Raw genomic sequence first — 23,301 nt, forward strand, 5'->3', positions numbered from 1 at the left:
GAAACCCTGCCCGAACTCTCCTTTTCCTCCAGGGGGAGAGAGAGAAGACGGGGGCCTCCCCCCAGCCTCTGGCTTTACGGCCATGGCCGCGGCGGTAGCAGGGGCATAACGCACAGGTGCGGCTCCGTAAGCAGCAGGCAGCAGAAAGCAGACACGACCAGGAACAGCTTTAAGCGCTGGCTTCACCGCTTGGTAGCTGTGTGGTTGACCCAACGGCTTGCTCTGCCTGTGCCTCCATTTCCACATCCATCAGGCAAAAGAAAACTAGTAATAAACTCAGCTCCTCGGGTTGTTGTGAAAGTCAAGTTTGGGAGTTAAAGTTCAAGGATTAAATTCAAGAGGCTTGTCAAGCTCTTAGAACAGTGCTTGGCACAGTGTAAGTGCTTTGTTGAGTGTAAGTGATTTCTTTCTTTTTTTTTTTTTTTACAAAAGGATTGATGCCCAGCTTGCAGAGCTCATAAGCTGGGGGTGTGGGTACCCCTCTTCCTAGTCTTGTGTACCCAGTGAGACCCCCCAGCCCAGCCTGCAGGATCGTCAGGATGGGGGCAAGTGCCCAGCAGCCTCTGAGGCCCTGAACCAGAGCGACAGGGCCTTTCACCCTCATTCAGTCCCCTACACTTCACGCCCCCTGGCTGGGGTCTTGAAGAAGCCCGGCTGAGAAAGGCAAAGACCTCCTTGCACACCTGGCTGCTGTTCCAAGGCCAAGACTCAGGAGAGGGCAGCCAAGTCAGGAAGCACCCAGGACGGCCTGCAGGGAGAGCCCGGGGTCGGCACCAGGGGCCTGCAGTGCCCACCCCCAGGCTTCTGGCTCTTACCCATAAATGTCCACCAGGGTCTCGACTCCAGCCACACACACGGCACTGGTGGGGTGTTCCAGGGACACGCGCACAATCCTCTGCAGAGACATGCTGGCCTCTACCTGGGCTTGAGCCTCAGATGCCCCTTGGCATGCGGTTTAAAAGACCCTGGCCCCGCCCCACCAGCCCCAAATGCTAGCTCATTGGCTCCAGTCCCAGAAGCCCAGCCCCTTCCCAGAGCCACGAGCTCAGAATTGGCAGGAAGAAGCCAGGAGTTTGCATATGAACCTGAGGCTCCCACCCAGGCCTGCAGACAGTTAATTTCTCACTTTAAGGGGAGAACGTTAAGTCCCTTAGGTACCTGGCCAGGGCACCAGGACCCTGGAGGGGTCACAGATGCAGGGTGTTGATCAGGGGACTGTTCTCGATTTCCACTCTCAGCCTCTTCACCCTCTTTTTCTGTCTTTTCAGAGACAAGATGTTGTCAGTGGGGAGCTTCTCTGCCGTGCTGGGAAAACTGATGAAAATGCAGATCCCCAGGTCCAGCCTCCAACTTGATAAGCAGCCTGGCATCTGGAGTCTTTTTTTTTGCACTGATTTTCAAGTCTTTATTGAATTTGTTACAATATTGCTTCTGTTTTATGTTTTGGTTTCTGATCCTGAGGCTTGTGCAACCTTAGCTCCCCTAGTGGGGGTCCGACCTGCACCCTCTGCCCCAGAAGATGAAGTCTCAACCACCAAGACCCCCAGGGAAGTCCCCTGGAATTTTTGTTTTTTTACAAGCAGCCCTATAGCATTTCTGAACTGAACTGAACTATATATAGCATTTCAAGGCATTTTGAGGAACACCAGTCTTTTTCTTAAGAGCATGGATTTTTCAGGCTGGATTGCCGCCCTGCCGCAATTACTTCCTGAGTGACCAGGGGCAAATCATTTAATTGCTCTGTGCCTCAATTTGGCATCTGAAAAATGGTCATTGTGAGAGTTAATGGGGACAACGTGAGAAGAGCTCTAGTGTGGAGCTCAGCATTATTTTATTATGGGTGTTGCTGTTATTGTTTATTATTATTATTATTAGATGCAAAAAGCTTCTGGAAACACTCTCTGGCCAGGAGGAGCACAGAAGGTCAGAGCAGGAAGGCTCCCACTTGTCAGGTGGGGAGACTGAGACCAGGGAGGGCGTTTGGCCACCTGACACGGTGGGAGCAAGGTCTCTGGGAGAGGAGTCTTGGGCTGGGACCCAGGCTCCACCAGGCGCCGGCTGTGCAGCCTTGGGGCTTTGTCCCCTTGTGGTGCCCTCATCCGTGGACAATGCGGCTAGGCAGCAGCCCAGCAGAGATAATAGCAGACACGCCCTGCCCAGGGAGGCCCAGAAGGTGCTGAGCAGAAGTTTCCACCCTCCTTCCTGGTGATGCTAACAGTTTGGGGCAGGGTGGGGACAGGATCTGACCCCGAGTCCCTGGCTGGGGGTGTTTGCACAAGTTCCGGGATCTCAGCAAGTCTAAGACGGGTGCTCCGGTACCCCACTCGGTCTGCAGAGGGTGTTCTTCGCAAGGAGAGAGGCTGGTTCCAGCGACAGCTTCGCCTTTCGGGCTGTAAAATGGCTTGGGGGCTGAACCTGCTCTGGCAGCAGTCAGAGCTGAGGAGGAAACGCCAGGCAGGGGCCTTAGCCTGTCTGTGGACAGCTGGGAAACAGACGCACAAACCAGGGCATCCCTCTGGGCCTGGCCCGCTGTGCAGGGACAGGAGCAGCCTCCTGCTCAGAGCCCCGGAGGTCTGTACATGGAGGTGGACCCCTGCTTCCCCTCTCCCCAGAGAACGCACGCCAGCTTTTAGAAAGGGATCTGTGGTTTAGTCAGACTAAAGTGTCTGTGACTGACAGGCAGTCAGCTTTTGCTTTTTAGTCCACAACAAACCTCAAATAAGGTGAATGAGTGAGCGAGTGTCAAAGGAGCATTTCAAGGCAGCACCAAGGATGTAGGATATCTTCAGGCCTCCAAAATCAGACCACTGAGGCCTAGCTTAGTAGGTTTCGAGGCAGGAATGAAATGGCTTGTGGCCCTGAACATCAGTCCTGCTGGGGACTGTCTCACTCTGCGGACAGACCCCCCTCAACCCTCCCTGAGAGAGGAAGCAGACAGCCCAGGGAAGGGAGAGGAATTAAGAGACAGGATCCACCCTCCTCTGATAACCATCTCAGCAAAGCAGGAAGCCTCAGGGCAACGGGCATGTGCCAGCCATTCTGCTGTGTCAGCCTGCCTGCCTGGCACTGGGGGCTCTCCCAGCTGGGTAGGAGCTGCCCATGGCCAGTGGAAGTTGAGCCAAGGAGCTGATAGCATAGTGGGGGGAACTGAAAACGGCCCTCCCCGCCCCCGCCCACAACCGCCACCATACTGACTTCCCCCGCCTCCTGCTCACGGCCCAGAGAACAGAAGCGAAGAGACAGGTCCAGGAAGACATGCGTGTTGACATTTTTATTCATCAGAAGGAAGGTGACCAGTCACCTAGAACATTCTCAGAGGGAACATCGGCCCCACCCCCAGCCCAGCAGCCGTTCCAGAGCTCCCAGAGCTCCCGGCCCCCGTGCCCTCCGGAAGGCCCACCCCGCCCTCCCCGTCCCTCGTAAGGCCCGCTCCCCTCCCGCCAGCGGCCCCTTCCCCGAACCCTGGCTGCACACCTTTGGCAGCTGAAGAGCCGCCTTCCCCTCTTGGCTCAGCCCGGGGCATCAGGATGGTGAGCGGAAGGCGCCCAGGTTAGACCAGGGCGTGCAAATCGGGTTCCAAGGAGCCTCCTGGAGGGGGAGGAGCCAGGCACCCCGCCCCGCCCCCGAAACCAGAGCCGCTCCGTTTTCATCAATTTCACAGGCCAGTGTCTGTGGTCGCCTGTGACGGCCAAGTGGTCCGCGGTTAAGAGGGTTTAAAGGGCAGGAGGCTCGGTCTGAGTCTCAGCGGGAACCAGGGGCTCAGAGCTTCGAGGCTGGCCCCAGAGACTGGGAGGAGGAAGGCTGGCGGGTTCCCCCTGCCCCTGCTTGTCGGGGGAGGCCCCCAGCCCTGTGCGTCTCGGTGCCCTCACGCGGGGCCAGGCTGCCAGCTCCCGTGGCAGCTCTGCCTTCCCTCCCGGGGGTGGGGGGCGCACACAGGGCCCTTCCTCACAGGTGGAACCCCAGTCGCAGGCCGGGTGGCAGAGCTGCTGGGAGAGACTGGGCAAACCTTCCCTCCCACTGCCTGCAGAGCGGAGGGGAATAATTAAGAGCTATTAAAGGAAATTAAACCGCACCCGCAGAGATAACCTAATGGTCCCTCCCACCCTCTCTGACATCGGGGCCTACCCTCCTTGCTGGGTCTGGATCAGCCAGGCCTCATCGCACCCGGAGCCCAGGCTTCAAAGCCTGGGAGGCCGCGGGGGCGGAAGCGGGTCCCCCTCCCGCCGGGCCTGCCTCCCCGCTCTGGCCTCTCGGTGTTGTCTGAGCCAGATAATTAAAGGCTTTCCAAACAGGAAACAAGCGCCTTTCTGAGGATGGAGGCAGGCATTAACAGGAGTTTTGATGCCTTTTCTTTTTAAAACAGGCCCAGGGACACCGAGTTTCCTTGTCCTGATTTGCCTATGTAAATATGGCTGAGGGGTGCCGGGAGGTCACAGACTGTGGGTCTGCCGCAGGAGACAGTAGCTGGTAAAGGAAAGAGGGGCCCCACATCCCCCTTCCTGGTCTTACTCGAGTCACAGGTGGCCTGGAGACCCAGGGCCCGGGCCCTGTGGGCCCCACTCTTGGTGCAAACACGGAGGGAATCATCTCAGAACCGAGGGGGGCAACTGAAGTTGGGGCACCCACTGAGGGCACACGTGGCCAGCCTGGACCGTGCTAAGGCTGCTGAAGGTCTCCAGAACCTCTGGGAGCCATGGGTGGGGAAGAGGCGAGGGGGTAAGGAGGGCCATCCTTCCCGAGCTGAGTGTGCGGTGACCCTCCCTGTATCCTGGTACCCGTGGCGACCAGCACGCTTGGGGGCGCTTGTGGGGGGCGCACACGGCCCCCCGAGGATGGCGGCCAGGTGGAGGCTCTTCGCGCTGGCTGGCTTCCCTGGCGGGGGGTGGGGGAGGGCGCCGGGCGGGCCGGCTCAGGGCACCACGTGCCACCACTTGAAGGGGAAGGGCTTCCGGCGCACGTTGCTGCCACAGTGGATCTCCCCGAGCAGCTTGTGGTAGGCTAAGTAGTCGTCGATGAAGGTGCAGTGGAGGCCCAGCGGCTCCAGCAGGGACCGCACCTCCTCCTCCAGGCAGCAGCGGCCGTTGATGAGGGGCCCGAAGGGCTTGGGGATGCCCAGGTGCCGGCCTAAGACCACCATGTTCACCTGCGGGGAGGGGGCGAGAAAGAGGCCTCGCTGCCGGGGCTGCGCTCCACCTGGGTCCCTTCTTGGTCCAGGTTTGGGCAGACCCACCCCCAGGGCCTGCTCCTCTCCTCTCTCATCCCTGGGCACCAAGGGTGGCCCTCAGAACTAGGGCCTCTGGAAGCAGCAAAGATACAGATGCATAGTTGGAAGAGAGGGTTGATAACAGGCAGGGCTTGGGATTTCCCTGGCAGCCCCGTGATTAAGATTCTGCCCTGTCAGTGTAAGAGGCGTGGGTTTGATCCCTGGTCAGGGAACTAAGATCCCACATGCCACGCGGCATGGCCAAAAATTAAAAAGTAACGATAATAACAGGCAGGGCTGCCAGTAACATACGTGGTAACGTCACACCAGTAAAAGTCACCCTTCCTCCAACACTTTCCTTGTATCAGAAGATTAGATAACAGTTCTGTTAGAACAAGACTTTACCATCATCTGCCAGAAAACTTGTCGAGCAGAAGTGCTCGTCTACAGGTGCACAGGTCACAGGTGTGGAGCGTCTGTGCAGAACACATCGTGCTTGGCCGTTCCTCCCACCCACCATTAATCATGGCTACTGTTTCCTGAGCATGCTCCAGGTGCCAGGTAGTATCAGTAAACCTCACAGCCTCGCTGCGAGGCCATGCCTTGGACAGGTTAAATAGCATAATAAGGGCACACAACCAGAGGACGGGGAGACTGAATTGTGACTCAGGTCTGACTCATGCCGACGCCGCACTCCCTTCCCTCTGCCAGAGCACAGCACTGCGGCTGCTGCGGTGCTGAGAGGTGGGGGCAAGCCCCAGCAAGGCGGCAGCTGTGTTTGTCTCCCTGGAGGGGGCCCTAACGATGGGAAGGGAAGTCTGCCCGTTGCAGGCAGTGGAGGCTTCTCAGAGGTAGCGTCTGGCCCCAGCGGCCGGCCCGAGGAGCTGTCCGTGGTGTTCAGAGGGACACGGGCTCGCTGGGTCATCTCAGGGTCGGGTGGGCGGTCCGACGCGCGCCTCAGCCCTGGCCCCACTCCCTCCAGCCTGCCCTGCAGGGCCATCCGCTGCCGGGACCAATGTGGAGCTGGGAGGTCCGCGGCGTCAGTCCCATGGCCTTGCCCTGCGCTGCCTTGCTGCCCGCTAACGGGCCAGAACATCAGGGATGGAAGGGGGGCATGCAGAGGGGCACAGTGCGGGGGAAGACCCGAGGCTGGCATTCAGGGATGCGGCCAGTCCGGCCCTGCGCCCCGGGGACTCGGAGGACAGCAGGCCAATCCATCTGCTCCCTGGAGACCCCAGGCAATGACCTCTGTGCTCCAACAGGCTCTCTCTGCGTCTGACAAACGGGGGTTAACCGAGCGTTCCCTGAGAGTCCTCCGGTGTGGACACACCGGGGTCCTCTAGCTGGGTCTGCCCTGCAGCCGGGAGATTCCCATAAAGGGCGGCGTTTCGGAGAGGGGGCTCCCAGCAGGTGTGGACAAGGCTGCAACCCAGGGAGGGCGACCACGGCTGTGGGCCCCCCTCCAGCCTCAGCAGAGCCGGAGCCAGGCCGACCTCTGGGGCTATGACGCCTGGTGCAGTGGCGTTAGCCACAGTGGTGCTGACTGAGAGGAGATCTGCTCTTCAGTCGCACTGGCCACATTTGAAGCGCTCAGAAGCCACGTGTGGCGGCTTCCACGTCATACTGGCATAGAAGTCTTCAGTCGTCCGAGAAGGTTCTGACAGCACCGCCTCAGAGCAGCGGTTCTCAGCCGGGCCGACATTACCTTTCGGGGTGCTTTTCAACCATCCTACAATTCACAGGACGTCCCCCACCCCCAGCAGACAGAATCTGCAGCTCCGAATATCAGCAGAACCAAGGGTGTGAAGGCCTGTCTCCAGAGGCTCTACAGGGAGCCCACAGCGAGGGGTGAGGAGTGAACGCGGTCCTGCCTGAATCCAATCAGGACCTCACGATTCACACCCCGTCCTTGGCTTGTCCAGCGACAGGGATTCGAGCTAGAGGCCCCAGGCTGAAGGGGGAGGGTCTCCCGTCCTGGGAGCCCCTACTCACTGTTGCCAGTGCCTCCACATCCTTTCCCAGGGGGTTGAGGGGCACTCTGGGCAGCAGGGGCCTCAGCCGTGAGATCCCAGTGGCTCACCTGCTGCTCAGCTGCCCGTGTTACTGACAGCCAGGGTGCCCCTGGGGAGCAGGACAGGCAGCCAAGGCACCCGAGCAAAAGCTTGGAGCACTGGACGCAAACCAGGCTCCCGCTCTCCATTTTCAGGGGAAAAGTGCTCTGTCCTGGGGCTGCCCTGGGCACCGCAGGGTGTCTGGCTGTCCGTGGCCTCCACCCACCAGATGCCATGGCATCCTCCTCGTGGGGCAGAGTGCCCCCAGGCAGGCAAAGTCACCCCGGTGGGAACTAGTGATGAAGATGCTCTCTATCTGCCCCCAAAGGTGAGCCCTGCAGAGGCCCTCGGACAGGGAGGGCTTCTCCCCCGGACCCCCGACTGGCCGCCCACCAGGACTCCCGGGCCCCCAGGGCAGAAGGAACCCCACCTTCCTTGGCACCCTCACCATGTCGGGGAAGAAGGCTTCTGCATAGGCATCCTTCAGGGAGAACAGCTGCGGGATGTCCACGATGTCATGCTCGGTGAGGCCCAGCTCCCGCTTCAGCACCTCCCGGTTCCAGTCGATGCACCTCTGGGGGGTGAGGGGAGAGGCCCCAGAGCCCAGGGAGCCGGGAAGGGGCAGCGTCAGCTGAGGGCCCCCTGCGCCCTTCAGCTGGTGTGAGCCTCACGACAGCTTTCTGCCACTGCTACCCCGGATGGGACCCTGAGGCTCGAGAGACCTGCCCAAGGGCACAGAGCGAGGAAGGAGTGGGCCTGGGGTTTGCACCCTGGTGCTTTCTGGTTCCTTGAGTGCCTGCTGCCATCCCCCCGGCCACAGCCAGGCTCACGCTCTCGCCCGGCTCAGCGGGCAGGGGAGAAGCGGGCCTCTTCCCACTGACTGCGTGGACTCTGCCAGGCCTGCCCCAGGCACACTCAGGCATGGGCCCCCCACTCCTGGGGCCTCCTCCCACCCCATCTCCTCACTAAGTCTCCCGGACCCCCACCTTCCCACCCCTCACCCCTGCAGACCCCCACCTCTCCCGTCTCACAACACTTCTCGGGGGAGTCAACATTACTCCATAGAAGCCCATCGTTTCCCCAGAATGGACCAAGATCTCCCCCGTCACACTAGCACGACGGTGTCTGTTCCATCAGACTGTGAGTGCCCAAGAGAGAGGCCCTGCCCTGCCCACAGGCCTTAGCAGGCCCCAGGAGAGTCTCCCCCCTCCACTCCCCTCACCTGTGCATAGAGGTTGTCATTCCTGAGACGCCTGTCGGCCAGCATCTCGTTAATGCTTCTCTTCACCTGGTGCTCTAAGCCTGCAAGAGAAACAAGACTGTAGCCGGCTCAGCGAGCACTGCCTCTGGCTGCCTGGCGCCTGGGCTAAGCAACCTGGGCCACAAGCTTCCACCCCAGCCCCAGGGTCTGAAGCTAGAACAGAGAAAACCAGGAATTGGAAACCCTGATGGGGCTAAGGTTTGGCATTATAGGGGACTGGAATGCAAAAGTAGGAAGTTGAGAAACACCTGGAGTAACAGGCAAATTTGGCCTTGGAATACGGAATGAAGCAGGACAAAGACTAATAGAGTTTTGCCAAGAAAACGCACTGGTCATAGCAAACACCCTCTTTCAACAACACAAGAGAAGACTCTATACATGGACATCACCAGATGGTCAACACCGAAATCAGATTGATTATATTCTTTGCAGCCAAAGATGGAGAAGCTCTATACAGTCAACAAAAACAAGACCAGGAGCTGACTGTGGCTCAGATCATGAACTCCTTATTGCCAAATTTAGACTTAAATTGAAGAAAGTAAGGAAAACCACTAGACCATTCAGGTATGACCTAAATCAAATCCCTTATGATTATACAGTGGAAGTGAGAAATAGATTTAAGGGACTAGATCTGATAGATAGAGTGCCTAATGAACTGTGGACGGAGGTTCGTGACATTGTACAGGAGACAGGGATCAAGACCATCCCCATGGAAGAGAAATGCAAAAAAGCAAAATGGCTGTCTGGGGAGGCCTTACACATAGCTGTGAAAAGAAGAGAAGCGAAAAGCAAAGGAGCAAAGGAAAGATACAAGCATCTGAATGCAGAGTTCCAAAGAATAGCAAGAAGAGATAAGAAAGCCTTCCTCAGCGATCAGTGCAAAGAAATAGAGGAAAACAACAGAATGGGAAAGACTAGAGATCTCTTCAAGAAAATTAGAGATATCAAGGGAAAATTTCATGCAAAGATGGGCTCGATAAAGGACAGAAATGGTATGGACCTACAGAAGCAGAAGATATTAAGAAGAGGTGGCAAGAATACACAGAAGAACCTTACAAAAACGATCTTCACGACCCAGATAATCACGATGGTGTGATCACTGACCTAGAGCCAGGCATCCTGGAATGTGAAGTCAAGTGGGCCTTAGAAAGCATCACTAAAAACAAAGCTAGTGGAAGTGATGGAATCACTCAATCAACTGGAATTGAGCTATTTCAAATCCTGGAAGATGATGCTGTGAAAGTGCTGCACTCAATATGCCAGCAAATTTGGAAAACTCAGCAGTGGCCACAGGACTGGAAAAGGTCAGTTTTCATTCCAGTCCCAAAGAAAGGCAATGCCAAAGAATGCTCAAACTACCGCACAATTGCTCTCATCTCACACGCTAGTAAAGTAATGCTCAAAATTCTCCAAGCCAGGCTTCAGCAATACGTGAACCATGAACTTCCAGATGTTCAAGCTGATTTTAGAAAAGGCAGAGGAACCAGAGATCAAATTGCCAACATCCACTGGATCATCGGAAAAGCAAGAGAGATCCAGAAAAACATCTATTTCTGCTTAATTGACTATGCCAAAGCCTTTGATTGTGTGGATCACAATAAACTGGAAAATTCTGAAAGAGATGGGAATACCAGACCACCTGACCTGCCTCTTGAGAAACCTGTATGCAGGTCAGGAAGCAACAGTTAGAAGTGGACATGGAACAACAGACTGGTTCCAAATAGGGAAAGGAGTTTGTCAAGGCTGTATATTGTCACCCTGCTTATTGAACTTATATGCAGAGTACATCATGAGAAACGCTGGACTGGAAGAACCACAAGCTGGAATCAAGATTGCTGGGAGAAATATCAATAACCTCAGATATGCAGATGACACCACCCTTATGGCAGAAAGTGAAAAGGAACTAAAGAGCCTCTTGATGAAAGTGAAAGAGGAGAGTGAAAAAGTTGGCTTAAAATTCAACATTCAGAAAACTAAGATCATGGCATCTGGTCCTATCACTTCTTGGGAAATGAATGGGGAAACAGTGGAAACAGTGTCAGACTTTATTTTTCTGGGCTCCAAAATCACTGCAGATGGTGATTGCAGCCGTGAAATTAAAAGATGGTTACCCCTTGGAAGGAAAGTTATGACCAACCTAGATAGCATATTCAAAAGCAGAGATATTACTTTGCCAACAAAGGTCCATCTAGTCAAGGCTATGGTTTTACCAGTGGTCATGTATGGATGTGAGAGTTGGACTATGAAGAAAGCTGAGCACCAAAGGATTGGTACTTTTGAACTGTGGTGTTGGAGAAGACTCTTGAGAGTCCCTTGGACTGCAAGGAGATTCAACCAGTCCATTCTGAAGGAGACCAGTCCTGGGTATTCATTGGAAGAATTGATGCTGAGGCTGAAACTCCAGTACTTTGGCCACCTCATGCGAAGAGTTGACTCACTGGAAAAGACTCTGGGAGGGATTGGGGGCAGGAGGAGAAGGGGACGACAGAGGACGAGATGGCTGGATGGCATCACTGACTCTATGGACATGAGTTTGAGTGAACTCCAGGAGGACAGGGAGGCCTGGTGGGCTGCAATTCATGAGGTCGCAAAGAGTTGGACACGACTGAGCGACTGAACTGAACTGAACCATTACTGAACACCCACCGTGTTATATTTATTTATTATTGATTGATCGTTCCAGCAATGCTGGATCGGGTTGGTTATCACAGCGCATTCAGAAAGAGGAAACAGAGGCCCTGGGAGGTTCAGAACGCACCCTTGATCCCAGAGTCAGCAGGCAGAGGCCGGGCTCTGGATCCAGACCTGCCCTTGTGGAAGGCTGCGCCACATGCCTTCCAGCGCTGCACGCCCCAGGTGAGAACACTGAGCTCCATGGTGGGGAAGGCGGGGATGCTCAGGGGGCCAGCTAGGTCTGTAGAGGGGGCTCCGCAGAGAGGCCCTGAGCACCCTCCTGGCTCCCCACCTCTACCCCTCCCTGCTGCATAACCCTGGGCAAGCTGCTTCTCCTCTCTGAGCCTCAGTTTCCTCCTCCGTGGAAGGGGATACAAAGAAGAGGTTGGATGATCTGAGTGGGCAAGCGGGTGGAAGTGTCTGCAGACAGGCATGAGGGAGGGCCCATAGCTTCCTGCTTCTTTCTCCTCTTGGGCTGTGGCCAGGAACAGCCCCGCGCTGGAGGGGGCCACTGTGCCTGGGGCAAGCCGCGGGCCGTTGGCTTCCATCCCCGGCCCAAGCAAGGGAAAGCCCTCATCTTTGGCTACCATAAGAGGGTGTTGGGAAGATCAGTGATGAACTCTGAGCTGAGAGCTGGCAGACAAAGGGCCTGTAAGCGCAGCCTGGCCATGATGGGCATCAGTGGTGCCCAGGGCTGGCAGCCAGAGGGCAGGGTCTGGTGGGGTAATGGGCTCACTGGCACTCACCGTCAAACTGGGCTGCTTCCCCATAGCCCTCCTCTTTCTTCTTTTGGAACAGTTTGAGGCACGCGCTGGGGCTGGCCAGGAGAAGCCGGAAACCCTGGCATGGAGGAGGAGGAGTGGCTCAGTGGACAGGCATCCCCCGAGGCACGCGCCCCCGACTGAGGAGGGGCCTGGGTTCCCCTCCCCCGTCCATCTCCCTCACCAGCCACAGGCCTGTCCGAAGTTCCGATCCTCCAAGCCACGCCACACTTCCAGACATTTGTCCGTGACCTTCTCCTCACCTGGAAGCCCTTCCCCATTTTGTCCACCAAGAAACTCGACCACTGGTCACTAGGAGGCCTCCCCTCCCGGCTGCCTGCCCCCCATGGGCTGTGCCCTCCTTGGTCACCTCTGGAAGGAAGTGAGTGTCTGACATGTTGGTCCAGAGCCTGCCATCTGGAAATCTCACCCTGCTAGTTAACTACCCTTCTGAGCCTCGGTTTCTCCATCTATAAAATGGGGGCAATGATAATAGTGCCCTCTTCTTGGGTTGCTAGAGGATTCAACACATTAAGACACACACACCTAATACGTGCTCAGTAAATGTTACCGATTATTACCAGTGTCATTCCTGGGTCTTGGCTGAGAGGTTTGGATCAGAGCAAATACCCAGTAAGTGTGAAAATGGGTACATGAATCATCAGAATATGAGTGCCCTGCCTCCAGGAAGGCACCCGGATGCACACCGCCTCCTCCAGGAAGCCCGCCCGGATGCACACCGCCTGGCCCAAAGGGCATCTGACCCCAGGCTTTCTGTGGACGGAGGTCATGACCCAGTGTCAGGTGGCCTCGCCCTCTCCCGCCCCATCAGGTCAGGATGGGGCAGGGTGGCTCAGGCAGGAGGAGGGGGGACTTACCTTTTGGTCGGAGGTGGGCACGAAGGTGAGGAACTCGTCCACGTGGCCCACGGAGAGCCAGTCGGAGTAGACCTCCAGGGGCGCCTGCACCCGCTGGGCACCCAGGAAGTCGCGCACCACCTTGGCCATGCGCCGCCCGCCAGACCTGCCGGGCGGAGAGCGCAGAGTCCCCTCGTGTCCGCCGTGTGCCAGCACGCCGCAGGCCCTTCCCGAGCCCCGCCCAGGCCTCCGTCAGCCCTCTGAATGGGCCTCTTCAGTCCCCGCATCCCGGCCCCCGTCTCCAGCTGCTTCCAGGGACTGTCCATCCTGAGCACCACACGAGAACCTGTCCCTCCCTCACTCCGAGGTACCCTCCCCTGCCCACAAAACAGTCAAACGAGAGCCCTCCCTCTGCCAAAGAGAACTGGAGACCCTCATCTCAGCTCCCGAGACGCAGAGAGGGTCAGCTCCTCACCGAGGCCCTCAGCCTTTGGTTCCCAGTACGACCAGAACCTGGCAAGCCACCCCCACCTGCTTAGCCCAGCATGTCCCGTCTCCCACTTTCTTCTTGTTTAACTCCAGGGTCGCCGTCTTCCCCCACGTGGACTTTGGAAATGGCAATGACCCTCCCACTCACTCCCAAGCTCTATTTTCCTTTACAGTCCTTGGTGCTACTTGGCACACTGGACATTTCGTTTGCTGTCTGGCATCTCACTAAGCTCCCGAGGAGCCTGTATTTCCCTGTATCCCTAGCACCTCTTATAGAACAGATGCTCAGACATATTTGTGAAAGTCTGTTGGACAGCTGTGTAAGAGTCCACAGTATATAACTCGAATGCGTCCTCGACAGAACCAGAAGGGAGACCCGACCCGCAGTGACACGTGAGACGTTGATTTGATTTGGGGGATGGGAACGTGGAAAGTGTTTTCCCTCTATTTCTATTATTTTAACTTAGTGTTGGCAATTTTAAAAGACCTCTTTAAAAACAGTGAGATGGTGGAGAGGAATGAGACTTCGGAAATTATTCATGAGCAGAAAGCAGGAATCGGAAACAAATTAGGGGGAGGGGGGACAGAGACCTAACCTAAGCCTGACCCGCCTTGGGGCTCTGCAGCCCTCTGCCTGGTGGCTGGGGGATGGACCGGATGACTCCCCGCTAGGAAGCGTCAGACCTGGTCTCTGAGTCACATCAGAGCTGCCACCAGGAGGCAGAATTGCCCCAAGATCGGTTTAAATGTGAGGCGCAGAGCATGGAGAGCTCAGGGTAGTGGGGAAGGAGCGGGCCTTTGCGCGTCTGCCCGGGGCTCCTCACACTCGGCGTCTTACGTAATCCCCGTGACGACCCTGTGAGGTGTGTACAAGTACCAGGCCCAGGTCGTGATCTGCGCGCACCCCACACCCTCTGCTCACTCCGCTCCGCCGCTCTGGCCTCCTTGCTGGCCCTCTGATGTCTCCAGCTCATCCCTGCTTCAGGGCCTTTGCACTCCCTTCACGTTCTCCTCCCAAACAGCCACATCTTTAACGTCTCATTTCCTTCAGGGAAATGTCAGCCTCCCACCAGTGCTTCTTCTCTCTAACATACTGTATTTGATTTACTTATTCATTATGGTGGCTTATTGTCTGTTTCTCTCTGCTAGAATGTACGTAGGTTGTCCGTTTTGTTCACTGCTAAGCTCAGAAGCCGAGACAAGAATATAGGACAGCAGCCTGGAGTTAAATTTTAATTTGGGGTCCAAAGAGGAAATCTGATTTCTGACTATTTGGCTGACTTGCTGTGTGATCCTAAGTGGTAGCTGTCCCTCTCTGAGCCTCAGGGCCCCATCTGTCCACCAAGACCTTTGCTCCTGGTTTTCAACACGATGGCCAATGGACTGGGACCCAAATGTGCTGGAGACCCTGCATCTTCCTATCTGGGGTCCTTGCTCTGGGCCTGGGAGTTTCTAGAATGTTTTTTTTATCACCAGCACTGGGCCTCAGACCTGGCATATAAGAAGTCTCAATACGTATTTATTGAATTGTCAGATGCATGCATGAATGGGTGTGTCCTCTTCTCTAAACCTCAACCTTCTCATCTGTAAAATAGGGATCGTAGTCATCCCAACCTCATAAGGCTGTTGTAAAAATCAATGGGTGTGATCTGGGTAAAGCACCGTGTTCATGGCATGTAGGTGATCAATAACTTTGATCCATTGAGTTCCAACCTGCTTCATGGCAGATCCACTGCTAGGGCTCCAGCTAAATAATATCTAAGCGTTTGGAAGGTGCTTAATCTGAGTCCTTTTATCCCCAGGAACAGCTATTATACAGCTTCAGTTCAGTTCAGTCGCTCAGTCGAGTCCGACTCTTTGCAACCCCATGAACCGCAGCACGCCAGGCCTCCCTGTCCATCACCAGCTCACGGAGTTTACCCAGACTCATACGACAGGGATTTTTTTTTTTTATGAGCCCATTTCACTGATGAGGAAACTGAGGAATGAAGTATAGAATAATTTGTTCATTTAACCATGTGCCTGATTTATCCCCAGTAGCTTCACCAGTGCCGGGGACATAGTAGCTGTGAAGTCGCTCAGTCGTGTCTGACTCTTTGCAGCCCCATGGGCTGTAGCCCACCAGCCTCCTCCATCCATGGGATTTCCCAGGCAAGAATGCTGGGCTGGGTTGCCGTTTTCTCCTCCAGTGAAACTTCCCCACCCAGAGAGCAAATGCATCTCCTGCATTGCAGGCAGATTCTTTACCGCTGAGCCCCCAGGGAAGCCCTGCGCATAGTAGGCATATAATAAATATTTTTAAATGAAGTAATCAAGCACCTGCGAGGTGCCAGGCCCTGTGGTGGGCACCGGTCAGGCTCTGTACCCCAAATCATGTGGCCGGTGAGTGGCAGAGCCAGGACTCAAACCCAGACACACCGGGTGTTCAGAGCCTGTGCACCTTCCCCTCAGATCCCTCTGGGAGGCACAGAATGACTCCCCAGACGTCCAGGGCCTTCTGCGCCCAGGGCTGTGGGCAGGATCCGGCCCCAGGGCGGGGCTGGGCTTGAGTCACCAGCAAGGTGAATGGATTCCTCTAGTCCTGGCCAACCTCTGCCCGGGGCATCCAGCCTGGGCACCCAGCTTCACACCTGGGTTGGCACCAGGAAGCCTCACCTGACCCAGAACGCTGAGGCTGCCAAGGTCACCCTTTGAGGCTGGGTGACCTTCCCTCAGCATCTGAGGCTGCTCCAGGCCCCAGACCAGACAGCCAGGGCTTGGAGAGGCAAACGGAGGTACACCTGGGCTCCAGGCCAACCCCACACACAGGGAAAGGCCGCCCCTGGGGCCTGCGGTGGGCTCAGTCTTTAGGCAGGAAGCAGGGGCTTACACTGGGATCCCTGGGCTACACACCCCATTCTTCAACTGCCCGCAGGCTGGGTGGGGACCCTGGGGACCCTCCCAAGAGGATTTAGCAGACACTGTCATCCATCTGGAGTCCTAAACTCTAAATACCTTGTTTCCTGCTCGATGACAGCTGCCCAGGGTGGGACCCATCGAATCACCTCTGTCATCCAGGTATCCTGACTGCAGCCCCGTGGTGATGCCTGTACCCTTTCCAACTGTTGCTAGGACAGCACTTATTTTATCTCCTCCCCTGAGAAGTCAAAGGATCCATTCCTACTTCTGTGCTGGATTATAAATCACCTCCTTGCTCTTCTGATGTTTCAAAAGCAGCCAGAAATCTGCTTTTTATATGAAGGTTCCTGATATATATATGTTTAATGTTGGCGACTGGGCTTCCCCACTGGCTCAGTGGTAAAGAACCCGCCTGCCAATGCAGGAGACTGGGGTTCAATCCCTGGGTCAGGAAGATCCCCTGGAGAAGGAAATGGTGACCCACTCCAGTGTTCTTGCCTGGAGAATCCTATAGACAGAGGATCCTGGAGGACTGTAGTCCACAGGGTCACAAAGAGCTGGACACCACTGAGCAACGAAACAGCAGCAGCAATGTGGGGACTAATTATGCCCGTAAGATTCTAGGCACGTCAGAACACTGTGGGCCACTAGTTTGGTTTTTCCAAAGATTCTGTGAGCTTTTCGATCCAAGATTCCAGTCCTCTGAGTCTTGGATTCTAGGAGTCCATGCAGGAAGTTAGGACCACTTCTCAGACTGAAGAGCTGTGTCTGTGTCTGTGGGGGGGTGGGGGATAGATGCCGCCTTGCATGCCCCGGGCCCCCCCCGCTCCCCGGCTTCTCACCTGGGGAGGCAGCTGCCGATGAGGATCCGGCCCAGGGGGTACTCCTTGCCCTCCACCACGACTGGCGGGCTGACGTCCAGGTTGCCAAAGGAGTCAAGGCCAGAGACAGCGGTAGACTGGCTTTCCCGGGTTACATATCCAAAGTCAGGACCCTAGGGGAGAACCAGGAAAATCCACACCCCCCGCCAAGGAGGGGTCAGTTTGAACAGGAAGAGACAGCTCTCGGGGTAGGGGCCGAGCGGTGCTCCTGCAGGAATCTACTCCCTAGAAACAACCTCTATGCGATTTTCACAAGGTCTCTCTGTTCCCTGAGCATTGTGCTATTGAAACCCACCCCCCAAAAAAAACGATAGATTCACGCATGGGCATAACTGAGTCACTTTGCTGCAAGCCTGAAACGAGCACAGCACTGCTCATCAACTGCTCTCCAAGAGAAAATTAAACGTTTAAAACATAAGTTCCATTTGGTGAGCAATACCCAAGCCAGTAACAGAACCGTAAGTAGAAAATCTCAGATGTTTGGAAATGAGACAACACACTTGTAAAGAACCCGTGGGTCGAAGAAGAACCAAAGGGGAGATCACACCGTATTCTGAAGTGAGAGGTAATAAGCACGCAGCATGTTAAAACCCGTGGGCATTCCAGTAAACAGCATTTCTTGGGAACGACACAGCTCTAAACACATTAGGAAGAGAAAGGGTTGAAAAATCTTCGTTTCCGTTTCCAGCTAGGAAAAGAATGGCAAATTAAACCTAAAGGAAGTAGAAGAAAGGAAACGATCTAGACAGACCAGAAAGACAGTGTTAGTCACTCAGGCACGACCGACGCTTCATGACCCCGTGACTGTAGCCCACCAGACTCCTCTGTCCATGGGATTCTCCAGGCAAGAATACTGGAGTGGGTTGCCATGCCCCCCTCCAGGGGATCTTCCCAACCCAGGGATGGAACCCGCATCTCCTGTATCGCAGGCAGAGTTTTTACCATCTGAGCTCCCAGGGTAGAGCAGAGATCAGTGGAAAATACAATGGACTGGTCAAGCCCAGGGCTTGGGGTCAGGCCCTTTGTTGATGCAGACTCAGCCTGCAGGGCTCATGGTCACCTCCCTGGGGACTGACCTCTGACCCGTCTCGGGTGGGGTAACGGCCCTGTTCTGTGTGACCAGGAGCTCCTGGACATCCCTAGTGGAGCCCCCGGGACTCGGGCATTGTCCTGGCCGTGGGGGAGGACGCTAGTAAATCGGCCAAGGCGGGTGCTCTGGGGCAGGGACCCCTCAGAAGGCGGCTTAGCCTAGCGGTCAAGAGCGTGGGCCGTGGAGGCGGCCCCTCTGGCTCTACACCTCAGTGCCGCTGCTACCTAGCTCTGTGGTCTCGAGTGCTTAGCCTCTCTGAGCCTCAGTAAGGAGGGAATAATCATAGTACTCGCTCACAGGAGTCCATGTGGATTAAATGAGCAACTGTGAGAAGCTGCGGGGAGGGCCTGGAACTCAGGGCGTGGTCGCTGGAGCGGCTCTTGCCGCCCTCCTGTGCCCAGCAGGCAGCGTGGGGCCTGGCACATAGTAGGTGTTCAGAAAACATCGATTACTGAGGAGAGGCCCCGGCACCCAAGCAGGAGCTGTGCGGGTCCTGAGGATGCGCGCCCTCCAGAGGGTGGTTTGCTCTCCCCGGAGCTGACTTGTCTGTTCACAGCCCCTGGGGGGAGACCAGGGCCCCTCCCAGAACAGGGGTGATTTGCATTTCATCTACATACTCCTCCCCAAGCCTCCCCCTAACTTCTCACTCGCCAGAGCCCCCCTCCTGCGTCCCTTTGCAGCCCCTGAAGGACTGGGGCCAGGCAAGACTGCGCAGTGGGTCCCGCAGGGGCAGGCACCCACGGTGGCTGCACTCTGCCCTTTGCCACGTACCAGTATCCTCTTATAAGGGAAATCCTTCAGGCCTCTGTTTCGGGGGGAGTCGAAGACCACGGGGAAGGCTTTGTGCGGGGCCTCAGTGTAGCCAAACTCCATCTCATCCTGGGAAGGCGAGAGAAAAAGGCCTCTGTGACCGCCTCGGTCTCGCATTGAGAAGGGGCTAGCGCCCCAGGCCCAGGATGGGCAGGGCAGCAGACCTTCCCCAAGACCTCGAGCGGGCAGGAGGTCCCTCGGGGACCCAGCTGGGGGAGGGCTCTGCCTGAGCCAGAGGCCCCGGGGGGGAGCAGGACACACCGAGCGATGCCGGCCGTGGGAGGAGAGGGCTCCCCCAGGCCGCGCGCCCACCCCGAGTCCTGGTGGCCGACCCAGCTTCTCTAGGGAGACGGAAGCTGGGCGAGAGCCGCAGAGGCCGCTCCCCGAAGCCAGGGTGGGGGACGGGGCTTGGGCTGCCCCCCCGCGCCCAGGGCTGCTCCTTGCCCACCTGGATCCAGCGGTCATTTCGGTTGTCAACCCGAGGGCAGATCATCAGCTTGCAGCTGGCTTTCAGCGCCAGATCGGACATGTCACTCAGAAACTGCGCATTCGGGCCATGAGAGTCTAGGACACTGCAAATCACAGGAGAGGGCAGGGAAGCGGGGCTGCTGACGGCAGCCTTGGGGGTGGATGGAGGGGCCTGGGTGCCGTCCGTGCTGGGCCCGGGCCGCCCTCGGCTCCACACAGCCCCGCGCTGGAGAGGCTCGTGGGCGAGAGACAGAGACGGACCACGTCCCCAGATGCCATCAGGCAGGAGTGATGGGGAGGGGCAGGCCCGGGGCTCTGGGCCCTGCTGAGGAGACCAGGGACTGAGTCTCACGGCCACGGGGACAGTGAGGGGGAGGCGCCCATTTCCTCCTGTCTCTCACGACTGGCCTCAACAAAGGCGAGTCAGCAAAGCGAAAGAAAGGGCCCCCTCCTGTCTGAACACCTGAGCCGGCTCACCAGAGCAGGCCCGTCTGACCACAGCCTTCCTTTTGACTTAAGCTCCCAGCCGTCTACAGCCCTTTCAGTGGTCTGACCGCCTCTGCAGGGCCCTGGAGTAGCCCTGCCAGTCCAGGCTGCCCTGCCCATCCAGGGGCTTGACAAGGATTCTGAGAGATGGCAGAAGGACCGGGGACCCAGGGGTGGCCGGGACTCACAGACGGTCCTGGAAGCTGAATTCTCACGTGCTCTGCAGGCCCAGGGACACAGCCCGCTCAGAGGGAGGCTGGGACTCCTGCCGCCCCCAGGAACCTGAACAGGGCCTGGCCCCTCTGCCTGGAATAAACCCAGGATGTTCCGGGACTACTACAGGCAGGGCAGGGTAAGGATGGGGAGCTGGAGCTGGGGCCTTGGCTGCTCAGAGCCGGTGGGCTGATGGCCCAGACAGCTCACTGCTGTCCGTCACCCAGGTGTGCCCACGGGGGCCCTCGGTGAGCCCGGCCGGCGAGCGTGCAGGGCCAAGCCCGGTACCGCGCTCTGCTCCTGTCTCTGGGAGTCCAGAGGGGACAGGAGAGCGGGAGGGAGAGGCCTCACCTGCACACATACAGCTCCAGGGGGGGCTGGGTGTTGGGGGTCATGATCCAGGGGGCCACGCGGAAGGCCACGGTGTCTGTGAAGAGGGGCACCTCAGGCAGGGTCTGGGGGGAGAACGGGGACTCAGTGGGTCCCGCAGGGAGCCCCACCAGGCCTCGGGAGCCCCAGCCCCCAGCCTCCCAGCCCTGGAGCCTCCGGCTGGGCCCTGAAGCTCCCCGAGCCCGTCTCCGCCCCCAGCCCCACCTACCTTGGTGTCTACCAGGCTGACGCTGAGGGAGACCAGCCCCAAGAAATTAGCGTCGGGAAAGCTGAGCCCCTCCACATAGAGGCCGATCTTCCGCTCCCCGGGCTGACGGGCCACTGCGTAGGACAGGTGCTGGGGCCCCAGCACCTGCTCATAGTCCAGGAGGGAATTCCCACCTAGGGAGACCCGAATCAGCACGGGGGCCAGGCTGGCACAGGGTCATGTGATAGCCGGGGGCACTCACTGTCACGGTAACTCCGGCTGCCCAGCGCTGACGCAGGGGTGTGGGGCATGGGACAGGAGACCCGAGGCCAGGAATGCAGGTGCAGAGCCAGCGACTCGGGCTCCTCCCCAGCAGTGTTTCCAAAGTGCTAGCTGTGTGACCTCAGCTCAATGACTCAACCTCTCTGAGCCTCAGTTCCTCATCTGTAAAATGGGCTAACATTACGTTTCTCACGAGGTCGGTGCAAGCTTTACATCGGACAAGGAAATAAAAGCAGCTGGCCCCGAAGGTGGAAACAAGCCAAATGTCCATCCGCGGATGAAGGGATAAACAGAATGCCCACACGGCATGTCCTTCACCCATAAAAGGAATGTAGTACCGATTACCGATACGTGCTACAGCACAGACGAGCCTTGAGGACACTATAGTAGCTGAAAGAACACGGTGAAAGGCAAACACGGTATGATCCCATCTGTAGGAGACGCACAGCACGAGGACGTCCATAGGGACAGAAAGGAGGTTAGCGGTGGCCTAGGGCTGGGGATTGGCTGGCGCTAGTGGTAAAGAACCCACCCGTCAACCCAGGAGACATGAGAGACAGGGTTCAATCCCTGGGTCGGGAAGGTGCCCTGGAGGAGGGAACGGCAATCCCCTCCAGTATTCTGGCCTGGGGAATCACACAGACAGAGGAGCCTGGCGGGCTACAGTCCATGGGGTCACAAAGAGTCGGACGCAGCACAGGGCTGGGGGTTGGGAGATGTGACTGTCGCTGTTTAATCGCTCAGGCGTGTCTGACTCTTTTGTGATTCAATGGACTGTAGCCCATCAGGTGGAATTCTCCAGGCCAGAATACTGGAGGGGGTAGACTTTCCATTCTCCAGGGCATCTTCCCAACCCAGGATCGAGCTCAGATCTGCATCGCAGGCAGATTCTTTACCATCTGAGCCACCAGGGAATGTCACTAAATTGTTTACTTGAAAATGGTTATTTTTATTTTCTGTTAATGTCATCTCAATTTTTTAAACAAAGCTCCTGGCGCTTAGCAGTTCTGGCCCGTCTCCTTTCCCGGCCCCCAAGGGTCGTCTGGGAGGCGGTACCCTAGCGTGTTCTTACAGCAGGAAGGCTTGTCAGCTCACCTACGGACACAGAGCTTATGTTCTGCAATCACAGTTAAGTATTTCCAAGCCAGACCCCTCCCTAACTTTCCAGCACTGGTGCAGAGAAGAAGCATTCTGGCTCCTGCTAGAATTTAGCTGCAATGAGTTCTGAGTCAGTCTGAACAGACAGTGAAGAGGAAGAAGGAAGAGGTAGGAAGGTCTCTTGCTATTTATAAAAACGAGTAAGGTCACCTCAGGGTTAAGCATTGGTTTTGTTTTGTTCTAAGCCACATAGTTTGATTAATAAACTCTCCGGCAGCATAACTGGATTCCAAAGGCAGGGCTGGGCCTTGGCTTGCTGTTCCCTGCCCCCACCTCACCCAGCCTGGACAGCACTTGTCAGGCCTTGAGAGCTCAATCTGTACTGACTCAGCAGAGGAGGGATGGGGTCGGGGGGAGGGCCAGGGCCGTGGAAACAAGAGGGGCTTTGGTGCCCAAAGAGACTGACTTGGAATGCCTGCTCCACTCCCAACTGGTTGTGTAAACTCAGAGCAGTGAATTCACATGTCTGAGCCTCAGTTTTCCCCTCTGTAAAATGGGTCTAGCTTGGGACCCTCTTCCTTGGGCCATGGATCCTGTTGTGATGCAGTGGCTGCTTTTAAGTGGTAGTGAGAATTACAAAATGATGATGGAAGAAGGGAGAGATGTGGATAAGAGAAAAAAGAAATGATTTGGGAAGCAGAGGCTGGAGCAGGGAGGGAAGAGGCCCCTCCAGGCCACTCACCCCGGGCGCAGAAGACCCGCATTCTTTTGGAATCAGAAGGTGGCACGTTCAAGACCAGCTTGTAGCTCTCAAAGAGTGCATCAGGGGCATCGCAGGTCAGCACCACTGGGGACATGTCCTGCAGGTCTGGAGAGCGTGGTTCCCGTGAGACAGCCGTGCGCCACCCCCCGCGCCATCCCGGGCAGCCCGTCCCGTCTGTTGCTCACCATCCCGCGAGGCCAGCTGGGTGTCGGTGAGGTCCGTCCCTACGGACCTGAGGCTGTCCCGGTCGCAGTTCACCAGCAGGACAGCCCCATAGCCCTCAGGGCCCCAGCGCCAGCGTTCCTGTGCAAAACGAGAGGCCTTAGGGCCAGCGGGACCCAGCAGTCTCTGGGAAGGGGTTCTGGACATGGCTGGAGCTGTCTGCCTTGTTAGCTTGGAGACTTTTGTATTCCAGGTTTACTTGAAGATTTAAAGAGGGA

At 56.8% G+C, this 23,301-nt stretch overlaps 2 protein-coding genes across 2 annotated transcripts in view; both read right to left on the reverse strand.

Moving 5' to 3' along the window:
- PADI3 (peptidyl arginine deiminase 3) overlaps window positions 1-1,083 on the reverse strand; it is a 30,497-nt gene extending 29,414 nt beyond the window's left edge. Inside the window, exon 1 of the mRNA XM_061395476.1 lies at window positions 816-1,083. Within this exon, the coding sequence (XP_061251460.1) occupies window positions 816-907 (92 nt within the window). The 5' untranslated portion in view covers window positions 908-1,083. The remainder of the gene's footprint in view (window positions 1-815) is intronic.
- A 2,163-nt stretch (window positions 1,084-3,246) lies between these two features.
- Window positions 3,247-23,301, reverse strand: part of PADI1 (peptidyl arginine deiminase 1) — a 45,257-nt gene continuing 25,202 nt past the window's right edge. Inside the window, exons 5-16 of the mRNA XM_061395490.1 lie at window positions 23,047-23,164; window positions 22,841-22,966; window positions 20,740-20,912; window positions 20,493-20,596; window positions 19,423-19,546; window positions 18,936-19,043; window positions 17,036-17,187; window positions 12,828-12,972; window positions 11,935-12,028; window positions 8,477-8,556; window positions 7,703-7,828; window positions 3,247-5,143 (exon numbers count right to left, since the gene is read on the reverse strand). Coding sequence (XP_061251474.1) covers window positions 4,910-5,143; window positions 7,703-7,828; window positions 8,477-8,556; window positions 11,935-12,028; window positions 12,828-12,972; window positions 17,036-17,187; window positions 18,936-19,043; window positions 19,423-19,546; window positions 20,493-20,596; window positions 20,740-20,912; window positions 22,841-22,966; window positions 23,047-23,164 — 1,584 coding nt within the window. The 3' untranslated portion in view covers window positions 3,247-4,909. The remainder of the gene's footprint in view (window positions 5,144-7,702; window positions 7,829-8,476; window positions 8,557-11,934; window positions 12,029-12,827; window positions 12,973-17,035; window positions 17,188-18,935; window positions 19,044-19,422; window positions 19,547-20,492; window positions 20,597-20,739; window positions 20,913-22,840; window positions 22,967-23,046; window positions 23,165-23,301) is intronic.

The sequence above is a fragment of the Bos javanicus genome, chromosome 2 (assembly GCF_032452875.1).
Source record: "Bos javanicus breed banteng chromosome 2, ARS-OSU_banteng_1.0, whole genome shotgun sequence".
Classification (NCBI taxonomy): Eukaryota; Metazoa; Chordata; class Mammalia; order Artiodactyla; family Bovidae; genus Bos; species Bos javanicus.